Raw genomic sequence first — 18,991 nt, forward strand, 5'->3', positions numbered from 1 at the left:
AGACAGAGGTAAGTGAATCCACGTACAGTTCTTTATTTGCAAGATAGTGCAGGCAGGGTAAGCAGACAGTGATTTCAGGTGCCGATTCGGTGCAGATCACTCAGTGCGGGGTTAAAGGCAGGTGAGTACGTCCCTTGCAGATATGTCAAAACCCCAGTCACAGTTCGCTGATACTTGTTTCCTTCACCTTCAGACACGGAAGTTATCAAACCAGCTCGGAGAACATACAGAAGACTCAGAAGATCGCTGGATTTCAGACCACGGGGTAATGCTCAGGAATCCTGGGGGCAGTAGCACAATGACACAGTGGTTAGTGTTACAAAGGTGGGTATATGTTACGTTACGTTACGTTTCGTTTCAAGATTTGCGGGGCTTCAGTCGATCAGGAGACAACACTTTAGGATCCGTTCCTGTTGGAGGCTGGACACTGAACTGGGGCTGTGGTGAGTGTTTTATACTGTTCCTGTGATGAGGTTGCTGATGGTGAACAGGTGCGGGTGATTAGTATTCAGGTGAACGTGATCATTGTGAGATGGATGGAGCCGTGCTTGACTGGTCCCTGACAGTAGACCACTTCAGTAGAATACATTTTTTAGCTAAAAATGAGAGGATTGTAAACAAAGGCTTAAAATCAGAGTCAAAAAGATCTTTAGGAGTGTCATTCAACAAATAAAGTGAAGGAGATGAAATAAAACGTTTCCCTGTTATCTCCTGGGTTGCAGAATGAACCCCTTTCCAGAATGATTGAATGTGATCACAGGACCAGAATACATGAAAAAATGTGCCCTTATAATGTCTTGCATTTAAAACAAAGATTTGAACAACCTGGGAACATTTTATGAAGACAAACAGGTGTAAAATAAATTCTATTAAAAAATTTGAAATTTTGTTCATGTAAATAAATTGAAGTACATTTTGGAAAACACTGTTATAAATCCTGGTCCTATCTGCAGAATTAAATGATACTCCTAGGTCCCGTTCCCATAGTGGTTTCAAAGAATCATAAACTGAAGAGTCAGAATACACCAATAAAGCATAACATTTGGAGATAATCCCTTTATAAGATTTAACTGAAATTATGGTTTCTTTCAGTTCTGATAAATTTAAACGAAAGTTGTTCTGCCTTAAAAGAGACTCTATGAAATGCTGAATTTGAAGGTATTTGAAGAAATCTTCAGAGAAAATGTTAAACTCTGCCCTGATTTATTCAAATGACTTCAAAGATTCAGAAATGAACAGACTTGAAAAGTCAGACAAACCCTTAAAACTCCACTCCAACAGACCAATACTCCTAATCTGAATGGGAAAATCAGGATTCAAAGCAAGAGGGGAACGCATAGAGATAATTTGAGGAATTTTCAAATGTTTTTTCACATCATTCTAAACCATTAGTGTATTATAAACAATTACATTATCAGAGAGAGAGTTAATCTGGTCTATATTATTAATAAACCAGAGGGATTCTAGTCTTCTAGGATAGCAAAATAAAGATTCAAAGTCAATCCACAGAGCATCCTGCCTGTTCATAACCCAGCTTGTTATCGTTTTGAGTTGGGCAGCCCAGTAATAAAGCTGAAAATTGGGCAGCGAAAGACCCCCTAGATCCTTTGGTTTACAAAGTTTAGATAGACCAACTCTCTGTTACTTATTATTCCAGATATAACTAGATATGTGAGAATTCAAAGATTTAAAGAAAGATGTATTTAAATAGCATGGTAGGTTTTGAAATAGATAATTTAACCAGGGAATAATATTCATTTTAATAACATTAATTCTCCCTAGAAGGGAAGTTGGCAAGGAGGTCCACTTTTCCAAATCTTTCTTAATTTTTTCAATTAAAGGAAAATAATTTGTCTCAAACAAATTGTCCAGGTCAGAAGTAAGAAAAATACCCAAATATTTAAGACCCCTATCTGAAACCTGGAAAGGAGATTGTATAGGAAGATTGCAGGTGTGATTTAAAGGCATAGAAACAGATTTTCCTAAATTAACTTTATAACCCGACACAGTACTGAATGAAGCTAAGGAGCTCAGAACTGCTGGAATAGATGTCTGTAGGTTCTCCAAATACAAGAGAACATCATCTGCAAACAAAGAGATGACATGTTTTTTCCCATTGACTATGATCCCGGTTACATCGGGGTTAGTCCTGATAGATTCTGCCAAAGGTTCAATAAATATAATATAAATAAAAGCTGCATGATCTGATAAAACAATAGAGTCAATAAGACAAGACCGCATGCAAAAATTGTTTAGGGAGGAAAAAATAGAATATAAATTATGGGGATGTGAATAAAATGTATAATCTCTTGCTTTAGGATTTAATTGGCGCCATACATCTATCAAACCAGTATCTGAGCATAAATTATTCAGTAAATTAGATGATTTGGGGTTCGATACATTTGCAGATGAGGATTTGTCTAAAGAAGCATTCATTATACAATTGAAGTCTCCAGCCAGAAAACCTAAGCCTTTACAGTAATAATTAAACAATAAAATCATCTGAGATATGAAGTTGGGAGAGTTGAAATTTGGTGCATAAACATTAAGAATTGTTTTATGTTGTTCAAAAATTGAGCCTGCGATCATAATAAATCTCCCTTCAGGATCTGATTCTTTATGTTCTAAGATAAAAGGTAGATTCTTATTTATAAGAATGGCAAGACCTCTTTTGTTCTGTGAGTAGGAGGAAAAGTAAACTTGACCTACCCAGTCTCTCCCAAGCTTCACATGTTCAGTATCAGATAGTTTTGTTTCCTGAAGCAGTACTATGTCGGGTTTTTGTTTTTTTTCAAATGAGTTAGAATTTTTTTCCTTTTTATTACATGCCCAATTCCTTGGACATTCCAAGTAACGAGTTTAAGTGAACCAACCATAAACAACGCAACAGAACATAAGTATATGATAAGAAAAAAAAAACAAGGGAAGAGAAAATAAAAAAGACAGATTTTTTGGCAAAATAAGACTGCAAAGAGTTGACCTGATTGAACAAACACATGAAACATCGTAAACCAGATTACAGCGCTTACCCACCCCTATTCTGTCCCCAAACGACAGAAAAAAACCACCCCTAATGAAGTCACAGAGCATAATAGATATAAACTAGTCCTAACTCAACTGAGAGACCACGATAACAGCTCAATCGCTAGAGACATCAACCAAACCTTGGGTTAAATAATAAACTTAAATGTGAGTCCCCTTGAGAGAAAAAAAAAGTATAATAATAATTTATATATATGGGGAGCTGTATTTAAAGCTAATCAAGCCTCATGTATATATACACTGTAATGCTGCATTCACACCAAACGCGAATAGTTGGTATGATTATTAGGTTGTTAGTATGATTACTAACAAGTAATTTGTATATTGCTAGCATGTTTTTTTATTGGTTGGCAAGTTGATATTATGACTTCCTAGAATAAAATGCCTTACAAACATTCTGCCAACTTAAAAACCACTAAAACAACATTGGGCCAACGTTGGGCCAAACATGTCATTGGACAGCCAGCAGACCTAACAAATTTAAAAATGTAGCCTATTTTAACCATCTGCCAACTTCATAAATAGTAAATCTGCAAACTTATAAATAAATAGGCTTTACCTGCCTTACACTCAAATTTTAAGATTGTGACATGGCCTATTCATTGTTGAATTGCATTAAGAGATGGCACAACAGACAAACTGAATTGGTTATAAAAATGAATTTATTGGTAACAAAATTAACTTATTGCAGTTTAATGAGAAAATGTGCAGATTCTCTTCCGTATTCTGCAGTTTTTTTTTGAAGATTATTGGTTGTTTTTTGTTGTTATGATGATGGAGGGGGAGGGGGGGGGGAGGTAGGTGGATGCTTATTTATGTAAAAAAACAACATACAAACAACTTTTCAGAACATTTAAGATGTGTCGTTCTATTTTAACTACACAACCCAAAACAGAAAAAAAAAAATCTGCACAAAATTTTCATCTTGTTGGGGTAGCAAATTTTTTATACATCTTAATGCAGTGTACACCTAGTAAAGATGAAATACACCTCTGTTTAGTGGTGGGGTTAGACAGAGGAAGAAAAAACAATCATTGGAAGACACTTACATTCACTTTACAGCTGCTGGGAATATGCTTGAGGCTTCTGCTTTTCTGTGTTAAAGAAAAAATATAGTAATTATCAAAATGTAAATTACTTAAAACTTATATATTAATATATATAATAATTTCTAACATATTTGATCAGGCATAAAAGGGCTTGTGTACCTTTTTCTGTTGCTCTTTTTTTTCTTCCTCCATTTCGGTCTCCACTATACTTCAGCCAGGTTTTTATTTTTTCCTCGGCTTCCACCACTTTTGCTCCTTGTTTTTTGGCTGCATCTGTCAGCATGAAAATTAAAGAAAATTAAACAGAGAAAGGGTTAGCAGATAGATCATATCTGAGGTGTATATTTTGTAGAGTTCTGTATGATTAATGGATTAATTGGCATTCTTTCATTGACTTGCATTGTATTTTATTCAATGACACATTATGTGAGACTGTAAGGGGTTGTTTCCTCTTTTGCTATTTCAAAGTTATGTCTAAGTTTTGAATGTTTGAATGTTTTTTTTAAAACATATCACCTATAACAACTCTTGCTAGCAAGAGTGTAGAAAATGGGCTCTTCTGTCCTCTCCCTTGCCAATTAAAATTGTTGGCCAACTCATTGGTTATTATTTCCCTCATGATTCTGTGGACAATGTCTTTGGCAGATGTTCCACCCCAAGCTGGTAAGATATCTTGTCTATGAAAAAAAATCATGTGTTAAGCAGCAGTAAATCTAGATCTCTCTCTACGTATGTTAGTATTCTTTTAAGTGAAGTAACAGAACATCATTAGAATTTACTAAAGAACGTTGTGTGTCTCTGGTTGACATCCTATCCTCCAGATCTTTTATGCCTGTCATGCTCCTTAATGGAAACTGAAACTCCTCATTTACAACTTCAGCTGCATTCTCTCTTCGCATAATGGCCTGAAGGAGGAGCGTATTCTGCCTGACTTGACCCTTTATCTCTTCCAGCATCTGGTAGAGCCGGAGTTCTCTTTCTGAATCAGACAAACATACGATGCAACAATTGAACATATAAAGAGAGAGTCTGCATCTCTTCTTTAGTTGTCTTTATCATAACATAACTTTTCCAGCCTTTTGTTGAATCTATCCCAGCTTTTTTTTTTAGACGTATTGCTGGCATTAAATTCAAAATGTGCTTACAATTCCCATAAAATAGTAAAATTTGACATTTTCAACATTTGATATGTTGTCTATGTGGTTTTTTTTCCAGCTAAATATGATTTTACAAGATTTGGAATTTTGTTTTTATTTTGCTTTTTACATAACGTCCCCAGTTTTTTTTTTAATTGTGGTTGTAAATCAAAGCTCATTGATATTAAGGCTAATTGTTAAAAGCAGGGCTAAAAAGAGACTAAAAAGGTAATTACTAAAAACTCCTGTAAAAAAAAAAAAAAAAAATAACTATTGTAAAAGGTTTGGAATAATTCTACGTACCATCTTGTCTTGGTTCAGGGACTGTCACAGCAGGTGCTGATGGTGCAAATGGTGGTATGGCTGGCAAGTTCAGTCTTTTGGCTCCATTACTGCAGAAGTTTTTTTTTTGGTCTTTCCATTGTCTCTGCATATGGAACATTAAGAGACAGAATCCGTACAATGTATAATACATTGCCAAACATCACAACATTTACTTCTGTCCAGAGTTTTGCTGCGATCTTGTACAACAGGAAAGTGACCAATGCTCAAAAGTTCCTTTCAACATATCGTCCCCTTGGAATTAAATATAGTTTACTACAACTCAATTTTGACAGAAATGTCAGATATAACCTTGTACTGTAATTTCCCAACTATTAGCTGCAGTTTATACATTTATTTTGCTAAATTTCTTCAGGTTAATACACGAGAGCGGTTAATATGGTATTAATGTTTTTTTTAACTTGCATAAAACACTTATACACAGGAAATTAATTTAATTTATTCTAAGGGGACCATATTCCCAAGTCTTGGATTTAAGGAATCTGTGGTGACCAGCTATGTTGGGAAATGATGCAATGACCACTGTATGTTTTCATCTGTACCTGTGTGGAGCCAGCTTGTTGAGGCCTGCACTGGAGGTCTTCCTGAGGCTGTATTAGATGTAAATCCATTTACATATTTTGATGATGGTCTGTTGGACACATTAAGAGTAATCAATTTTTTAAAAGCGCAGTGCAAAGAAGCAGTAGGCTATAAAAGGAGAACAGAGAACAGAGGAAACATAAACTCTTTTCCGTACACTGTCCTCATCTGTAGACTCCAAACTGTTGCCTTTACAAAACTTCACCAGCTTTCTTCTGGCTTTTTCATAGGAATCTAAACATAGAAACAAACAACATCACTAAGCCTATTATCTGAACATTTGAAAAGAATTGCTTGGCATAACTCACAAGGAGCATCTTTTAATTTTTGAATAGTTATTTCTCTATATTTCTCAATAATAATTAATAATTAATTCCTTAAAGACTTACCATACTCAGCCACCCATTCAGTTATATATTCGTTCCATTCTTCATCAGGAGTTTAATTTTTTTCAACCGCTTTTCTACATTTTGTACTGTTATATGGGGGCCAAAAGGAAATTTTTTTGTCGATGCTCAGCCAGTCACTTGGTATCACCTCTGTCTCATTCTTTTCAGTAAAAACAACTATAGAATACATCTATAAAAAACAAAAAACAAAAAAAAACAATATATCTAGTGTTACAAACTATATACATTTATTGAAGCTCTATTACTTACCCAGTGGAAATCTATCTAAACCAAAATATTTCCTAGTCTTATTGTTACTATTCTTTATGATTGGTAGGTTCTGTAAATTTGTCAGATGCAGAAGGATGGGGGGGGGGGGGGGGGGGGGGGGTGGGGGGGGGGGGGATTGGGGAAATCAAGCAGTATGCAGTAAAGGATATGCCACAAACCCATCCTTATACTGTAAAAGAAGGACTTTTGAAACAGTCTGTGTAGGAACAATAGTCAATGACTGCCCGGGTTGTTTCACAAAGGATATATCAAGAATTGATGAATCAATGGGATAGGTGAATAAAGATGACTTGTTTTGGAATTTAAGACAGACTAGATGCGATGCTTCCTTGTCTTTTAAAATGTTTTTCACTATATAAATATCTCCCTTGAACAGAATATAGTTGTCTCCCTCTGATAAACTAATTAAAGTTCCACCATTTACATATTTCTTATACTGTGTAAACTGCTGAGATGTCACATTGTATGGAAAAGGCCCATTCTTATGTTCCTGGTAAAAACCATCCTTGCACACCTTATTTTAGTTCTGACACTTGCTTTTTCTGACAATCTCCTGATGATCTGTTGAAGGGGCTGGGTAGGGGTCCTTATCAATTTTTTTAATGTGTAGAGGAAGTTCTCAAATGGGAAAGCTGTGAAATTATGCAGCACACCAAACTGCCTTGCATCATTGGCAAGATGTATCAGCCCGTGTATGTTATACACAACGTAATTACCATAAACAGACTGAAAATGCTCGACAAAGGTGATCAGTAACTTTTCAGCAAAATCACAGTACTGGAGAAACAGTGAGGGGCAGCATAATATTCGAATGGCTACATGCAGAAGCATAAAATTGTGGTATAGAACATTCGGCAGATGGTCTTTCAGTGCTACTGGACCAGTGTACAGGAGAAAAGTTCTGAACTCTGTTGCTTTCCACCTATCTACCTCAACAAGGGATCTCCCTTTCCGTGCAAACTCTCTGGGGAGTCTCATGGCAAAGGACATAAGCACTGCAGAAATTTGGCCTATCTGATGAGCACCTAAACGAGTTGGAAGTGGTCCCCTCATCCAAAACCCTATCAACTTTCTCACAACCCCAAGAAAAACCAGGTGCATAACATCTAATGGAAATTGGGAGACCATACCAATTCCAACCCTTGTCAACACACTGGTCCCTTTATGGTGAAACTCATCGTCTTTATTAATAAAAGACGTATCTGTCCGTAAACGTGAATCGACTTCAGGAAAAGTCATGCGATTTTCCGCCCATGTTCCCTCCTGTGTGCATTTTTCACAGCCGTGGTATGCATTGTGGGCTTTAATGTTTTTTACGAAAGCCCTTGCACTTGCATCGCAAACAAAATTTGAAATTTTAATGTCTACACATTTGCCAATTACATCCACACCCTCTAATTTAAGCTTTCCATATTCATTCACAAATGATTCTAGGAACAGACTGACATTCTCTGGTTTTTTAGATCCAAGATATAAAGCGATGACGAAAGGTTGCTTTGTTTTGTCTTCCTCTACCAATTCTAGAATGGGCCAGAACTGCTTATTGCTGCTTTTGAACAAAGGTAGTCCATCAATATTCACTTGTAAATGAATGGCCTTTGGGAGAGGGTCTGTCTGGTTTAACACATGCCTAATGCCTTTCTCAACTCCAAAATAATGCATGGTGCCACCAGCCATCTGCTGGACCTCATAATTAGTTGGAGTGCCTAAAAGAGTGCGGGCATCCTTTTGGGAGATATGGATGATATTTTCTCAGGATGCCCAACAGCCCATTTAGATGGCATTGTGGTATTTGGCTGTCTATTGCCCAGTCTCTGAGCTCCTCCCCAAGACACTCTGCAGACTCAACAAATTCGTCATCACTTGAGTCAGTTTCTGTCAGAGCATTTGACCAAAATCCATCAATCACGTTATCGTCAACATTAAACTCAGTCTCTAACTCGTCTGATTCATAGGACATAGGCCAATCAGATGCAGCATCTGACCACACATCATCAGCAGGGGCATTTTTTTCCAGGCATATGTTTACGTCGGCTGCGTCAGATTCAGCATTGACGTAAACCTCACTAAGAATATTGTAAGCCCTCCGCTTTGCCTGACGTTTAAGTGTTCTGTCTGAATAAATGTTGTTTGCAGACATAGTATGCTGCGAAACAAATAATTTACGTTAATTACAGTTACTACAGCTGATTTCGCGTCTGTTTAATCTAGATTATGAAAGCTACAATGTTAGAATCTAGCAGGCTGACGGCTGGCTAAATTATACATTTACATCAGATTGCTAACGTGAAGCCATAACAATTAAATTAAATTAAATTAAATTAAATTAAATTTATGCATTTAGCAGACGCTTTTATCCAAAACGACTTAAAGTGCATTCAGGCTATCAATTTTTACCTATCATGTGTTCCCGGGGCATCGAACCCCCAACCTTGCGCTTCGTAACGCAATGCTCTACCACATGAGCTACTGGAGAACAATATAACAATGCCTCACTAGATAATAGATTGATTAAATATTAAAACAATATATTGAATCGAGCAGATTACCTTGGACTGGCTGAGTTAACGGCTGAAGTGAAGTCTAGAAGAAGGCCAACGGTTAGAAGATAACGGAAAATAACGGTAATTCTAAATCATGCGCTCACTGTTCTCTTGGAAGAATGAGCTCGCGCCTCAGCGTGAGAGTGCGCGCGCGTGAGCTCGCGCCTCAGCGTGTCAAGCGGACTAGCGCAACAGTCCGTCCCTCACCGAGATGTAGAGGTTATCGATTTTTACTGTTTTTATTTTATGTAACCGTCTCTTGTAATACGATGCCCTGTCATTTCTTTGTAATCTTTAATAAATACATTGTTCTGATTTCACACATTTGATTCATTGTATTGCTTGGAAACAACGTCATAAAAAGGAGCCAGACACTCTTTCCCCCATGTTTACTGGGAAGAATGGTAAAACATAAAATGCTGCATATATTTGAGAGAAGTGGGGGCCCTTGCAGCTGACCATATCAACGTTGGCCCAACGTTGTATTTCTGTCTGATAGGTTGGGCCAACGTAACCAACCCATATTGACGTTGGCCCAACGTCTGTTTGCTACCTGGGGAGCGTCTGGCGCGAATGATTTCAATGTTAAGTCAATGTAAAGACGCGTTTACGCGCGTCTGGAGGTCTCGCGGCACGAATGAGGTGTTTAGCGCGGCGCGGTTGACGAGTATGAAAAATTATTGTCACAAAAAAGGTTTGTATAAAAGTGATACACTTTATTGCTGACGTGAGAGACATGCTGATTGTTTATTTTTTTTGTGAGTATTAGAGTATGATTCCCGAGTTGAAAAATTTGAACTTTGGCGTCAATTCGCGCCACGTTAACCAATCAGGAGCCCGCTCAGGAGTCACTCATTCAACATGGAGGAACGACTGATGTTGTCAGTGAGCAGTCAACCGGAGCTATATGACAAAAGTTTATATTTCTATAGAGACAGGAATAAAAAGGACCTATATTAATAGATTAATTGAGTAAAGGCCAAAGATAAAATTTACCCCAAACGAATTATATTTTATCTTGAACCACTGAAGAAACATCAGAGCCAGCGGCACATGTCAGAAGGTCTAGCCGAGGTGAGGCTGCTCTAGGCGGATACGTGATCACTGAGTTCCCGCTGATCGCATGGAGCTCGTCTCCGAAATCGGCGAAACACATTTTATAGATGCTGTCTTTATAAATAAACCGCATATTTGAGTTTAAAACAACTACATTCTCGCCTGAAATACTTTTAAAACTACATTTCATGACACGATAACAGTAATATTTTGAAAATTATCCGAATAAAAATGGTGGTTGAAAATGCTGCGTCAACTCAGCTGGCAGAAGCCCCCCAAGACGCGAATTCGCATCTGTTGTGAAGTTAATTTCACGTGCGAATGATCTTAAAATGTTCAAGCGGCAAACTAGACGCGGTAGACGCGAATTTGATGCTCTATTCGCGTTTGGTGTGAACACAGCATAACACTTTAAAGCAAGTAACGGTAAGATAAGTTAAATAAAATAATAAGATTGATAAAATAAGTAAATGAATAAATAAAAATGACACTTTAAATAAGGTCAGCTCCTGTACACAGTCGTTCGGAACTGTAGAAAGTAATGGCAGCAGGGACTCATTGAAGGTCAAGTCTGTATTCCTCCGTTACAGACAAAAACAAATGAAAGGGCACCTCAATTAAGAGTTTCCAAAAAAGCGGCAGCTGACCCAGGGCTGTCGAAGAGTCGAATCTGCCTGTTATGAAGACAACGGAGCCGTGCTTGATGAGCAAAGCCACGGTACATATTGCGGCGGGCCATCGATTTCCCAACACAGTCAAACTCATGATGTTTGCGCAAAACCTCCGCCGACAGGTCAGAATAAAACCGTAATCTGGAGCCATTGTAGAGGATGTCGCGTTTCTTTAAAGCTGCCTTGAGTACCACTTCTTTCTGAGAGTATCGGAGAAACCGCACTAGGACACTTCTCGGAGGCTTGTTCACAACTGGGCTAGGAGCCAAAGCTTGATGAGCGCGTTCAAATCAGGTATGCTGACTAAAGTAGGTATAGAAGCTTGGAGAAAGTCCGTGAGTGGGGTAGAACCCTCCGCTTTCTCTGGGAGATTGACAATTTTTAGATTTTTCCGGCGGCCACAGTTCTCCAGATCATCGACTTTCAGCTGTAACATATCCACTGTCTTTTGCATAGCAGAAAACTGAGCGTCATGGTTGCTGTAACTGTCTTCGGTAGCAGAAATCCGAGTTTCGGCCTCATCCATTCGTCTTTCTAAATCGGTTGCCTGGTTAGATAAGTTTGAGAGAGAAAGCTCAACCGACGCAACAGCTGTTTTTATGTTGCCCAAAGCACTGTCAATCATATCCAGGCGCGCTTTGACAGATTTATCCATGTTATTAACACGCGAAGCCACAGATTTGATTTCTGCCAGAATCTGGTCCATGGTTGCCGTGCCTATTAACTCAGAGGCGCAAATTTATATGATGTGATTTTAATAATCATAAAAACAAAAATAAGAAAAATATATTAAATAAAAATATATTAATTATAATTGTATTATTTAAATTACAATTAAAAAATCCATAAAAAATATTATTGCAATATTTATACAATAAAAGTCAGTATTTATTAATAATATTAACTAAAATATGAATTTAATTTGATTATTGTAAGAAGATAACATTACTGTTACAATTGAAAATGACACTAGTAGCTGTTATAACTGAAATGATACTATTCTAATAGAATTAAAATACTGACTGTTTATTTTAGAGCAATTGTACCATTTTTATGTATTTATTAGTGTTATAACTGTATTATTAACTAAAATATTAGTTTTACTTTATTTTATATATACCACTTAAATCAATAAAAAAACTCTTGCTATTGCAGTTACCATATTGCACTGTAAAATAAAATGTCAGTATTTAATTATATTAATATTAATAATAATAATTATTATTATTATTATACATTTAAATAACCAAAATATTTTATATTGTAACTTTTTATTATTATTTAATTATAATAATATGTATTATTAATTATTCATTATAACAAATGAGAAACGAAATATGTTATGATTGCAATAATCCAATTGTACTGTAAAATAAAATATTATTTTTACTTTATGTTAAATATAAAAAAGTTAAATAAAATAAAAAGGGAGTCTTTATTAATAATAACCAAAATAGTATTTTTATTTTTTTTAAATATTTGTTTTATTGTTATTTAATTGTTATAATATTAATTGATTTTTGTACAGTTCGTGTAAAATAAAGTTATTTATTAAGTATTTTAATTTTGTTGTTATTATTTTTTTTTTTTTAATTTTTTTTATTTTAATATTTTAATATTTAGTTTTTGTTTTTTATTGAGTTTTTATTTTATTTTATACATCTTATAATTTGAGTTTTTTTTTTATTTTGTATTTTTTATAATAAATAGTTTCTTTTTATTTAATAAATATTGCAGTAATATTATTGTAATAATAAGTTTTTTATCGATTCATTTAATTGCTGTAATATATAATTGTAATATAAATAATACAATTATAATATATAGATATTTTTTGTTTTTTTTTTTTTATTTTTTTTATTTTTTATTTTATTTGTTTTTTTTTATGTTTTTTTTATTTTAAGTTTTATTATTTTATTATGATTATTATCATAACATTTCTTTATTTCTTATCATATTAATTATTGCAATGAGATTTTTTTTTGTTTTTTTTTTACTGGTATAAAATAAAAATAAATTACATTAATATTTATTATTTATTTATTATTATGAATAACAATACATGCATACACACTTTTTATTTAAGAGTACAATAGCATTATTGTAGTCATATTTCTTTGATTAGTTATAATAAAAATAATTTAAAAAACATTGTAGTTGCTATTATTATCAAATCAGCAGATTATACATATTTTATCACGTTTACATATTTTAGTAAATAAAAAACAGTAAATAAAATCACTGCTTGAAAGAGATCCCATAATAATTTAATACAGCTTTTCTGTAGTTACAGTATATTTTATTAAATGCTATGATTAATGTTTTATTTTATGCCAGAAACTCTCCTGAAGCTCATATCAGTCTTGTGAGGAATCGATTATATTCATGATACAAACATCAATTCAGATCTGATCTCAAGTTCATTTCTCAACATGTTTTATTATTTTCATGATACAAACATCAATTCAAATCTGATCTCAAGTTCATTTCTCAACATGTTTTATTATTTTTGAACTTTTCAATTTAAAGGAAATTTTGATAGTAATAATACAAATGATTAATATGACTACTACACTACAATAAAAACACAAATGAAGATAAAATGAAGATAAGAAAAAATACAGACACACTTTTTTCTCTATATCTCAATCACACACACACACACACACACACACACACACACACACACACACACACATTTTTTCCTGACACATTTTGACTGTTATTTCAGTGACAGAAGTTCAGCTGCAGTATTAATGTCTTGATGAGACTCTATAACATCTCACTGTTACTGATTCATCATGCAGCTCAAAGCATTATGGGTAGAATCTTTCGTCAGTTTCTTCTGATTCATCAACACAGTTTCACTAATGATCCAGTAAAATAAAACCCAAACCCATGATAGAGCGGCTGAGTGAATGTGGTCTGGACTGTGTGGATGAGGCTCATTGTGTGAGAGACGCTGTAGAAGGACAGAGTTCCTGCGCTGTGATCCACATACACTCCTATTCTACTGCTGATGGACTCTACATGGAGACGAGTCTTTATCTTATTGTGTATAAATGAGTATCTGTCAGGGGAGCAGTCCAAACACCAGGACTGATCATTATTTCCAAACACACACTCATCACCCGCTCCCTTTCTGTTGATGCTCTTATATGACACTGATATAGACAAATGTCCACTCCACTCAATCTCCCAGTAACAGCGTCCACACACACTCTCTCTACACAACACCTGACACACATCATCAAATCTGTCTGGATGATCAGGATACAGCTGTTTCTCTTTCACATGTGTCACCTTTCTGTTCTCCTCAGACAGACTGAGATCAGTGTGTGCTGTGTTTGCATCCAGTGTGAGAAAACAGGCATCTGAACACAAGAACAGAGACATTAATAACACAACAATCACTACAGCTGTGTGTGTGTGTGTGTGTGTGAGAGAGAGAGAGAGAGAGAGTGAGAGAGAGAGAGAGTGAGTGTGTGTGTGTGTGTGTGTGTGTGTGTGTGTGTGTGTGTGTGTGTGAGTGTGTGAGTGAGTGTTTAGACATACATTTCTGTAGTCCTGCTGTAATCCTGGATTCTCCTCCATGATCCACACTAGAAAACACACACAGAGTCACATTCAGTCAGTGAAGAAATTGCTGTTGCTATGCAGTTACTATAAAGGTCCTGGATTCTCCTCCATGATCCACGCTATGTGGTTTCTAAGGTACGTGATTTGGTTGCGGTTGATAACATGTTCAGGGTGGTTGCTAGGGTGTTGCTGTGCAGTTGCTAGAGTACATGGGGTGGTTGCTAGTAGGGCTGTGTATCACCAGTAAAGTCACAATACGATATGTATCACCTCAGCAGAATTCAGTAAACAGCTGTTTTTTAAACACTGCATACTGTAGGACCATTGCTGACAGTAGGTGGAGCACACAGTTGATCTCTGCAATTAGGAAGGGCCTCCAGAACTGTATAACAGTATCAGTAATGGTGTAGGTTTCATGTTTCATGCACTCTTGACCAGGTACAATATTCTGATTGTTTGCATCTTGTTTTCAAGCCCATAAATCATAATGTACTAGTTTTTATATATTTATATTGTAATGTTCTCATTCTAATATATGAATAAAATCTTTACATTGCTGGTAGGTGATCATTGCACAGATTTGTAATGTTCTCATTCTAATATATGAATAAAATCTTTACATTGCTGGTAGGTGATCATTGCACAGATCTTTGGAAGTGATGCAGGTGTTTTGTAGTTGGATGTAAAAGTGAACAATAAGAGTCTTAATTTTCTCCTGACATCAGAGCCATTGAGGAGGCGGAAACGCTCGCTGCTCGCTGGGAACAGATGTTTTTGACAAGGTAAACAGGGTGCTGTTTTACAAGACCATTGAGGAATTTTAACCAAAGTATGATTTCATGTAGGTATTATGTATGTAGTATGTAGTATTAAAGAATCATGCCAACTTGTGGAAAATGGGCATCCGATGTCCACTTTAAAGTTAGGGCTTTTCTGTTCCTTCATTTACAAGTTGTTAATGTTTGCAACATAAGTTATCATTTTGAATATGTTTGTTTCTACCTTTTATGGAAGCTGTAGGGAGGAGGCTGCTATTTTTATTGTGTTTTCATTGTTTGCTCTGGTTTTGTGGCCAGTTAGGGGGTTAAAGTACTGTTTTGTTGTTAATTTGTTTCGTCTGAGCAGCTTAGTTAAGACTTTACTCCTCAGGCTAGTGCTTTTTAAATTCTATATATTGTTGCACCCTCTAAAAATTTCTAGACTCATATAGATATACCCAGAGACATTGAAAAGTTTAAACAATAAAACCTAAAACCTCTTCCTGCTCGACATACTTGAATTTGTCCAGTGAGCAGTTTGGATCCTCCAGTTTTTCAGAGATCAACTTGACTCCTGAATCTCCAGGGTGATTATAGCTTAGATCCAGCTCTCTCAAGCATGAGGAGTTTGAAGTCAGTGCTGAAGACACATAACAACAGCCTTCATCTGTCACCATACAGCCAGACAACCTAAAAAAAAACATACAGCAACAGTCCACATCACATTAGTTTGTTTGTTCTGTATATCACATTATATACTGTATCCTTTTTGTGTATTGAACTAGGGCTGCAACCAACTAATCGATAAAATCGATTATTATTGATAATGAAAATCATCGACAATTCTCATTATCGATTAGTCGGGTCTGCCCACAGTGCATGTCCAATTTCAGCCAGTCGCATCAAATTACAGCACTGAATAATGCATTTCTATGGACAAAAATGCATCTAAAAATAGTGGAGGAAACAGAATGAGCTCCTGCAGGAAAAGTACATGATCCAGGCTGCCCAAAACATGAGAAATTTTTATTTTAAGCTTCAAGCTGATGCATAAGCATAATGGCTTGCCCTGTGTGTGCATCCTCAGTGCAAAAAACTTTCAGTTAACGGTCATATCCTTATCTGTAAATATCACAAGTTCACGCAAGCCTTTCCATTTTTGCATAAAGGCCCATCCTGACAGTCTGTGTTAAGTTGAAATCTTTACTGAAAGAGCACCGGCCCGGCAGGCACGTGCTGAAATATCTGTTGTTGAACATTAAACTTATGTTTAAAAGTCAACATGCGGTGCAAGTAATTTATGAGAGTACTAAAAACTGAAGAGACAGCAGCATGTAATTGTCTGAATATAAATGTCAGACGCTTTTACGGCATAAAGAAATGACAGTAAGTGGTCACTGAAGCCCCTTTCACACTGAGATTCCGGACAATACATGGGTAATGTGTCCCGGCCATTGTTTCCGGATCGTTAGATTTTGGTTCATTCACACTGATAGTGATTTCCCAGAATCTGTGCATGCGTTCACACACAACCCGTAAAGGTCCCGTAATGACACGTGACATCAGGATGTAACGTGTAATGTACGAGTCGAAAACACTAGGCACGTTAACTTTCACTTAAGCTGGTGAACGATCTCAGCTTCAGCGCGGATAGTGAGGCGCTAACTGATCTCTGCTTCATTACAGTTTGCACATATTTTTTCGTTGCAAATGTTGATCTGCCTTCAAAACACCTGGTAAAAGAGTCGCACGATAACGTGCGTCATCACTACGACACACCCTTTACGGCATTGCTTCTGGCTTTTGATCACGCAGAGCTCGTTCCGGGACTGAACCCGGCAATGTTACTAGGTCCCCAAACCGGGATCGATCCCGGAATCAATCCAGGGACGTGTTTGCATTTAAACAGAACGCGATCCGGCAATTTTCTGGGACCAACGTGCAGTGAAAGGGGCTTGACTGTGATCAAAGTGCATGTGTCGCATGTTCCTGCATAACTTCACTGTGATGTTATTCATCTTAATTATCTTTATTATTTACATTTCTGATCTAGAGATTTAAACTATATTGCTTACAGTGATTAACAAATTTATTAAAACAAATTTATGCAAGGTTTTTAACCAATTTTGTAAGGTTTGTGCCACTGCTGCTCTTAACTAACAGTATTGGCATCGGCGAATAATCGGCAGCTGTGACCCGTCATCTGTTTTGTAATATATCATGTCATTAGGGATTATCCTAATGACAAGCGTTACAATCGCCTGTTTGTAAAACAGACACTGGACCTCCGGTATGCGACAGCTTCTTTATATTATATCATGCTTAGCTGTTGTACCGCGGATGTGTTATGACATCCATTTGTGATATATATGAAATAAGAAATGTCGTCTGTTTTTTACGGTCACCTGTTTGTAATTCAGATGCTTGACCTCCGGTATGCAACGCGACATCTGTTTAAATCGGACTGAAGGGTACACACGTGCTCTTAGCCGGTGTCACGCTAGAGCAGAGGTTTTGGTCATCCTACACGGCTGTGAGAAAGAGATATTGGTTTAAGGACAATTTGAAAATAAGTAAAAGAATATCAATTTTAAGAGATGAAAATCATGTTTAATTATTCTTATGGACATTGACAGTGTTGTCAATGCATTTTTGATGATTAAAATAAAATTACAACACTAAAGGAGTCAATAAATGAGTAATATAAAAGAGAAAAAAAATATTGGCATAAAATGACACACACACACACACATTCTAATTGTTGTTTTTCTGATTTTCAGCAATATAAAAAAATAGGGTTACATAAAATACATAACGTTGTATACTGAATTGAAAATAAAGAAATAAAAACGTTTAGCTCGATGAATAAAAATAAATAAATCAATAAAAATAAGAAACTATGAGTTTAATGAAACAATTTTTCAGGGGTTGGTATGGATATTACGTCCTACACAATGCCGGTTGATAGTTTAAGCTGAATTCAAGCAGAACAGCAGACAGGCAGACTCGAGTTTTTACGTTTACTTTCGGAAAACTTTCTCTCTCTCTCTCTTTCCCTCTCTCTTACACACACACACACACACAGATGTTTGTATTCAAATCATTATATTGAAATGAAAATAAAGTATACAAATTTTAGCTTAATGAATAAACTTAGAGCTTAATAAAAAATTGTCTTATATTTTCAGAGAACCTCAAATGAGATTATAACAAATAGTTTTAGCTGAATTAGAAAAGCACAGAGCTTCTCACAGGGGTGACACGAGTGTGAAAACGGACGCCAGTGCTGTCACGACATCAGAAACTCAATCCCTGCTACATCCTGACCATAGCACTATGTTTCATGAGACGTCAGCGGCCTCTTACACAATGCCGGTTGATAATTTAACCTGAATTCAGAGTGTAGAGAGCTTCTCCTACTCGGTGAATGAGGAGAAGAGCAGACAGGCAGACTGAGAGAGGATCCCTGAGTTTTTACGTTTACTTTTGGAAAACTTCTCTCTCTCTCTCTCCCTCACACGCACACAGACAGACTATACCAGACTATAGGAAC

The 18,991-nt window shown here is 36.1% G+C and overlaps 1 protein-coding gene and 2 long non-coding RNA genes across 3 annotated transcripts; all 3 read right to left on the reverse strand.

Annotated features, from left to right (window-relative positions):
• Nucleotides 1–4,108: 4,108 nt before the first annotated feature.
• On the reverse strand, nt 4,109–6,206 carry LOC122140619. The gene is made up of 4 exons (XR_006157206.1): nt 6,112–6,206; nt 5,531–5,654; nt 4,251–4,364; nt 4,109–4,136 (listed from the first exon to the last, which is right to left on the reverse strand). It is a non-coding gene; the product is annotated as an uncharacterized LOC122140619 (long non-coding RNA).
• Nucleotides 6,207–6,294: 88 nt separating this feature from the next.
• On the reverse strand, nt 6,295–9,522 carry LOC122140620. Its single transcript, XR_006157207.1, has 3 exons — nt 9,381–9,522; nt 6,541–6,730; nt 6,295–6,385 (listed from the first exon to the last, which is right to left on the reverse strand). It is a non-coding gene; the product is annotated as an uncharacterized LOC122140620 (long non-coding RNA).
• Nucleotides 9,523–11,043: 1,521 nt separating this feature from the next.
• On the reverse strand, nt 11,044–18,020 carry LOC122140951 (neoverrucotoxin subunit beta-like). The gene is made up of 5 exons (XM_042746517.1): nt 17,844–18,020; nt 15,955–16,128; nt 14,657–14,703; nt 14,010–14,475; nt 11,044–11,359 (listed from the first exon to the last, which is right to left on the reverse strand). The coding sequence occupies exons 2-5, from the start codon at nt 16,113–16,115 to the stop codon at nt 11,044–11,046; spliced, it is 990 nt and encodes a 329-aa protein (XP_042602451.1). The 5' UTR covers nt 16,116–16,128; nt 17,844–18,020.
• Between the last annotated feature and the right edge of the window lie 971 nt (nt 18,021–18,991).

The sequence above is a fragment of the Cyprinus carpio genome, chromosome A4 (assembly GCF_018340385.1).
Source record: "Cyprinus carpio isolate SPL01 chromosome A4, ASM1834038v1, whole genome shotgun sequence".
Taxonomy (NCBI): Eukaryota; Metazoa; Chordata; class Actinopteri; order Cypriniformes; family Cyprinidae; genus Cyprinus; species Cyprinus carpio.

What these genes read in the sequence shown, in the direction of transcription:
- LOC122140951 (XM_042746517.1), bottom strand. Translation starts at nt 16,115, where the DNA reads ATGGTGACAGATGAAGGCTGTTGTTATGTGTCTTCAGCACTGACTTCA. An exon ending in TACAGCAGGACTACAGAAAT is followed by an intron (nt 14,476 to 14,656) that starts GTATGTCTAAAC and finishes TCTTGTGTTCAG; the next exon opens with ATGCCTGTTTTCTCACACTG. An exon ending in CAGACCACATTCACTCAGCC is followed by an intron (nt 11,360 to 14,009) that starts GCTCTATCATGG and finishes TTTGGCTCCTAG; the next exon opens with CCCAGTTGTGAACAAGCCTC.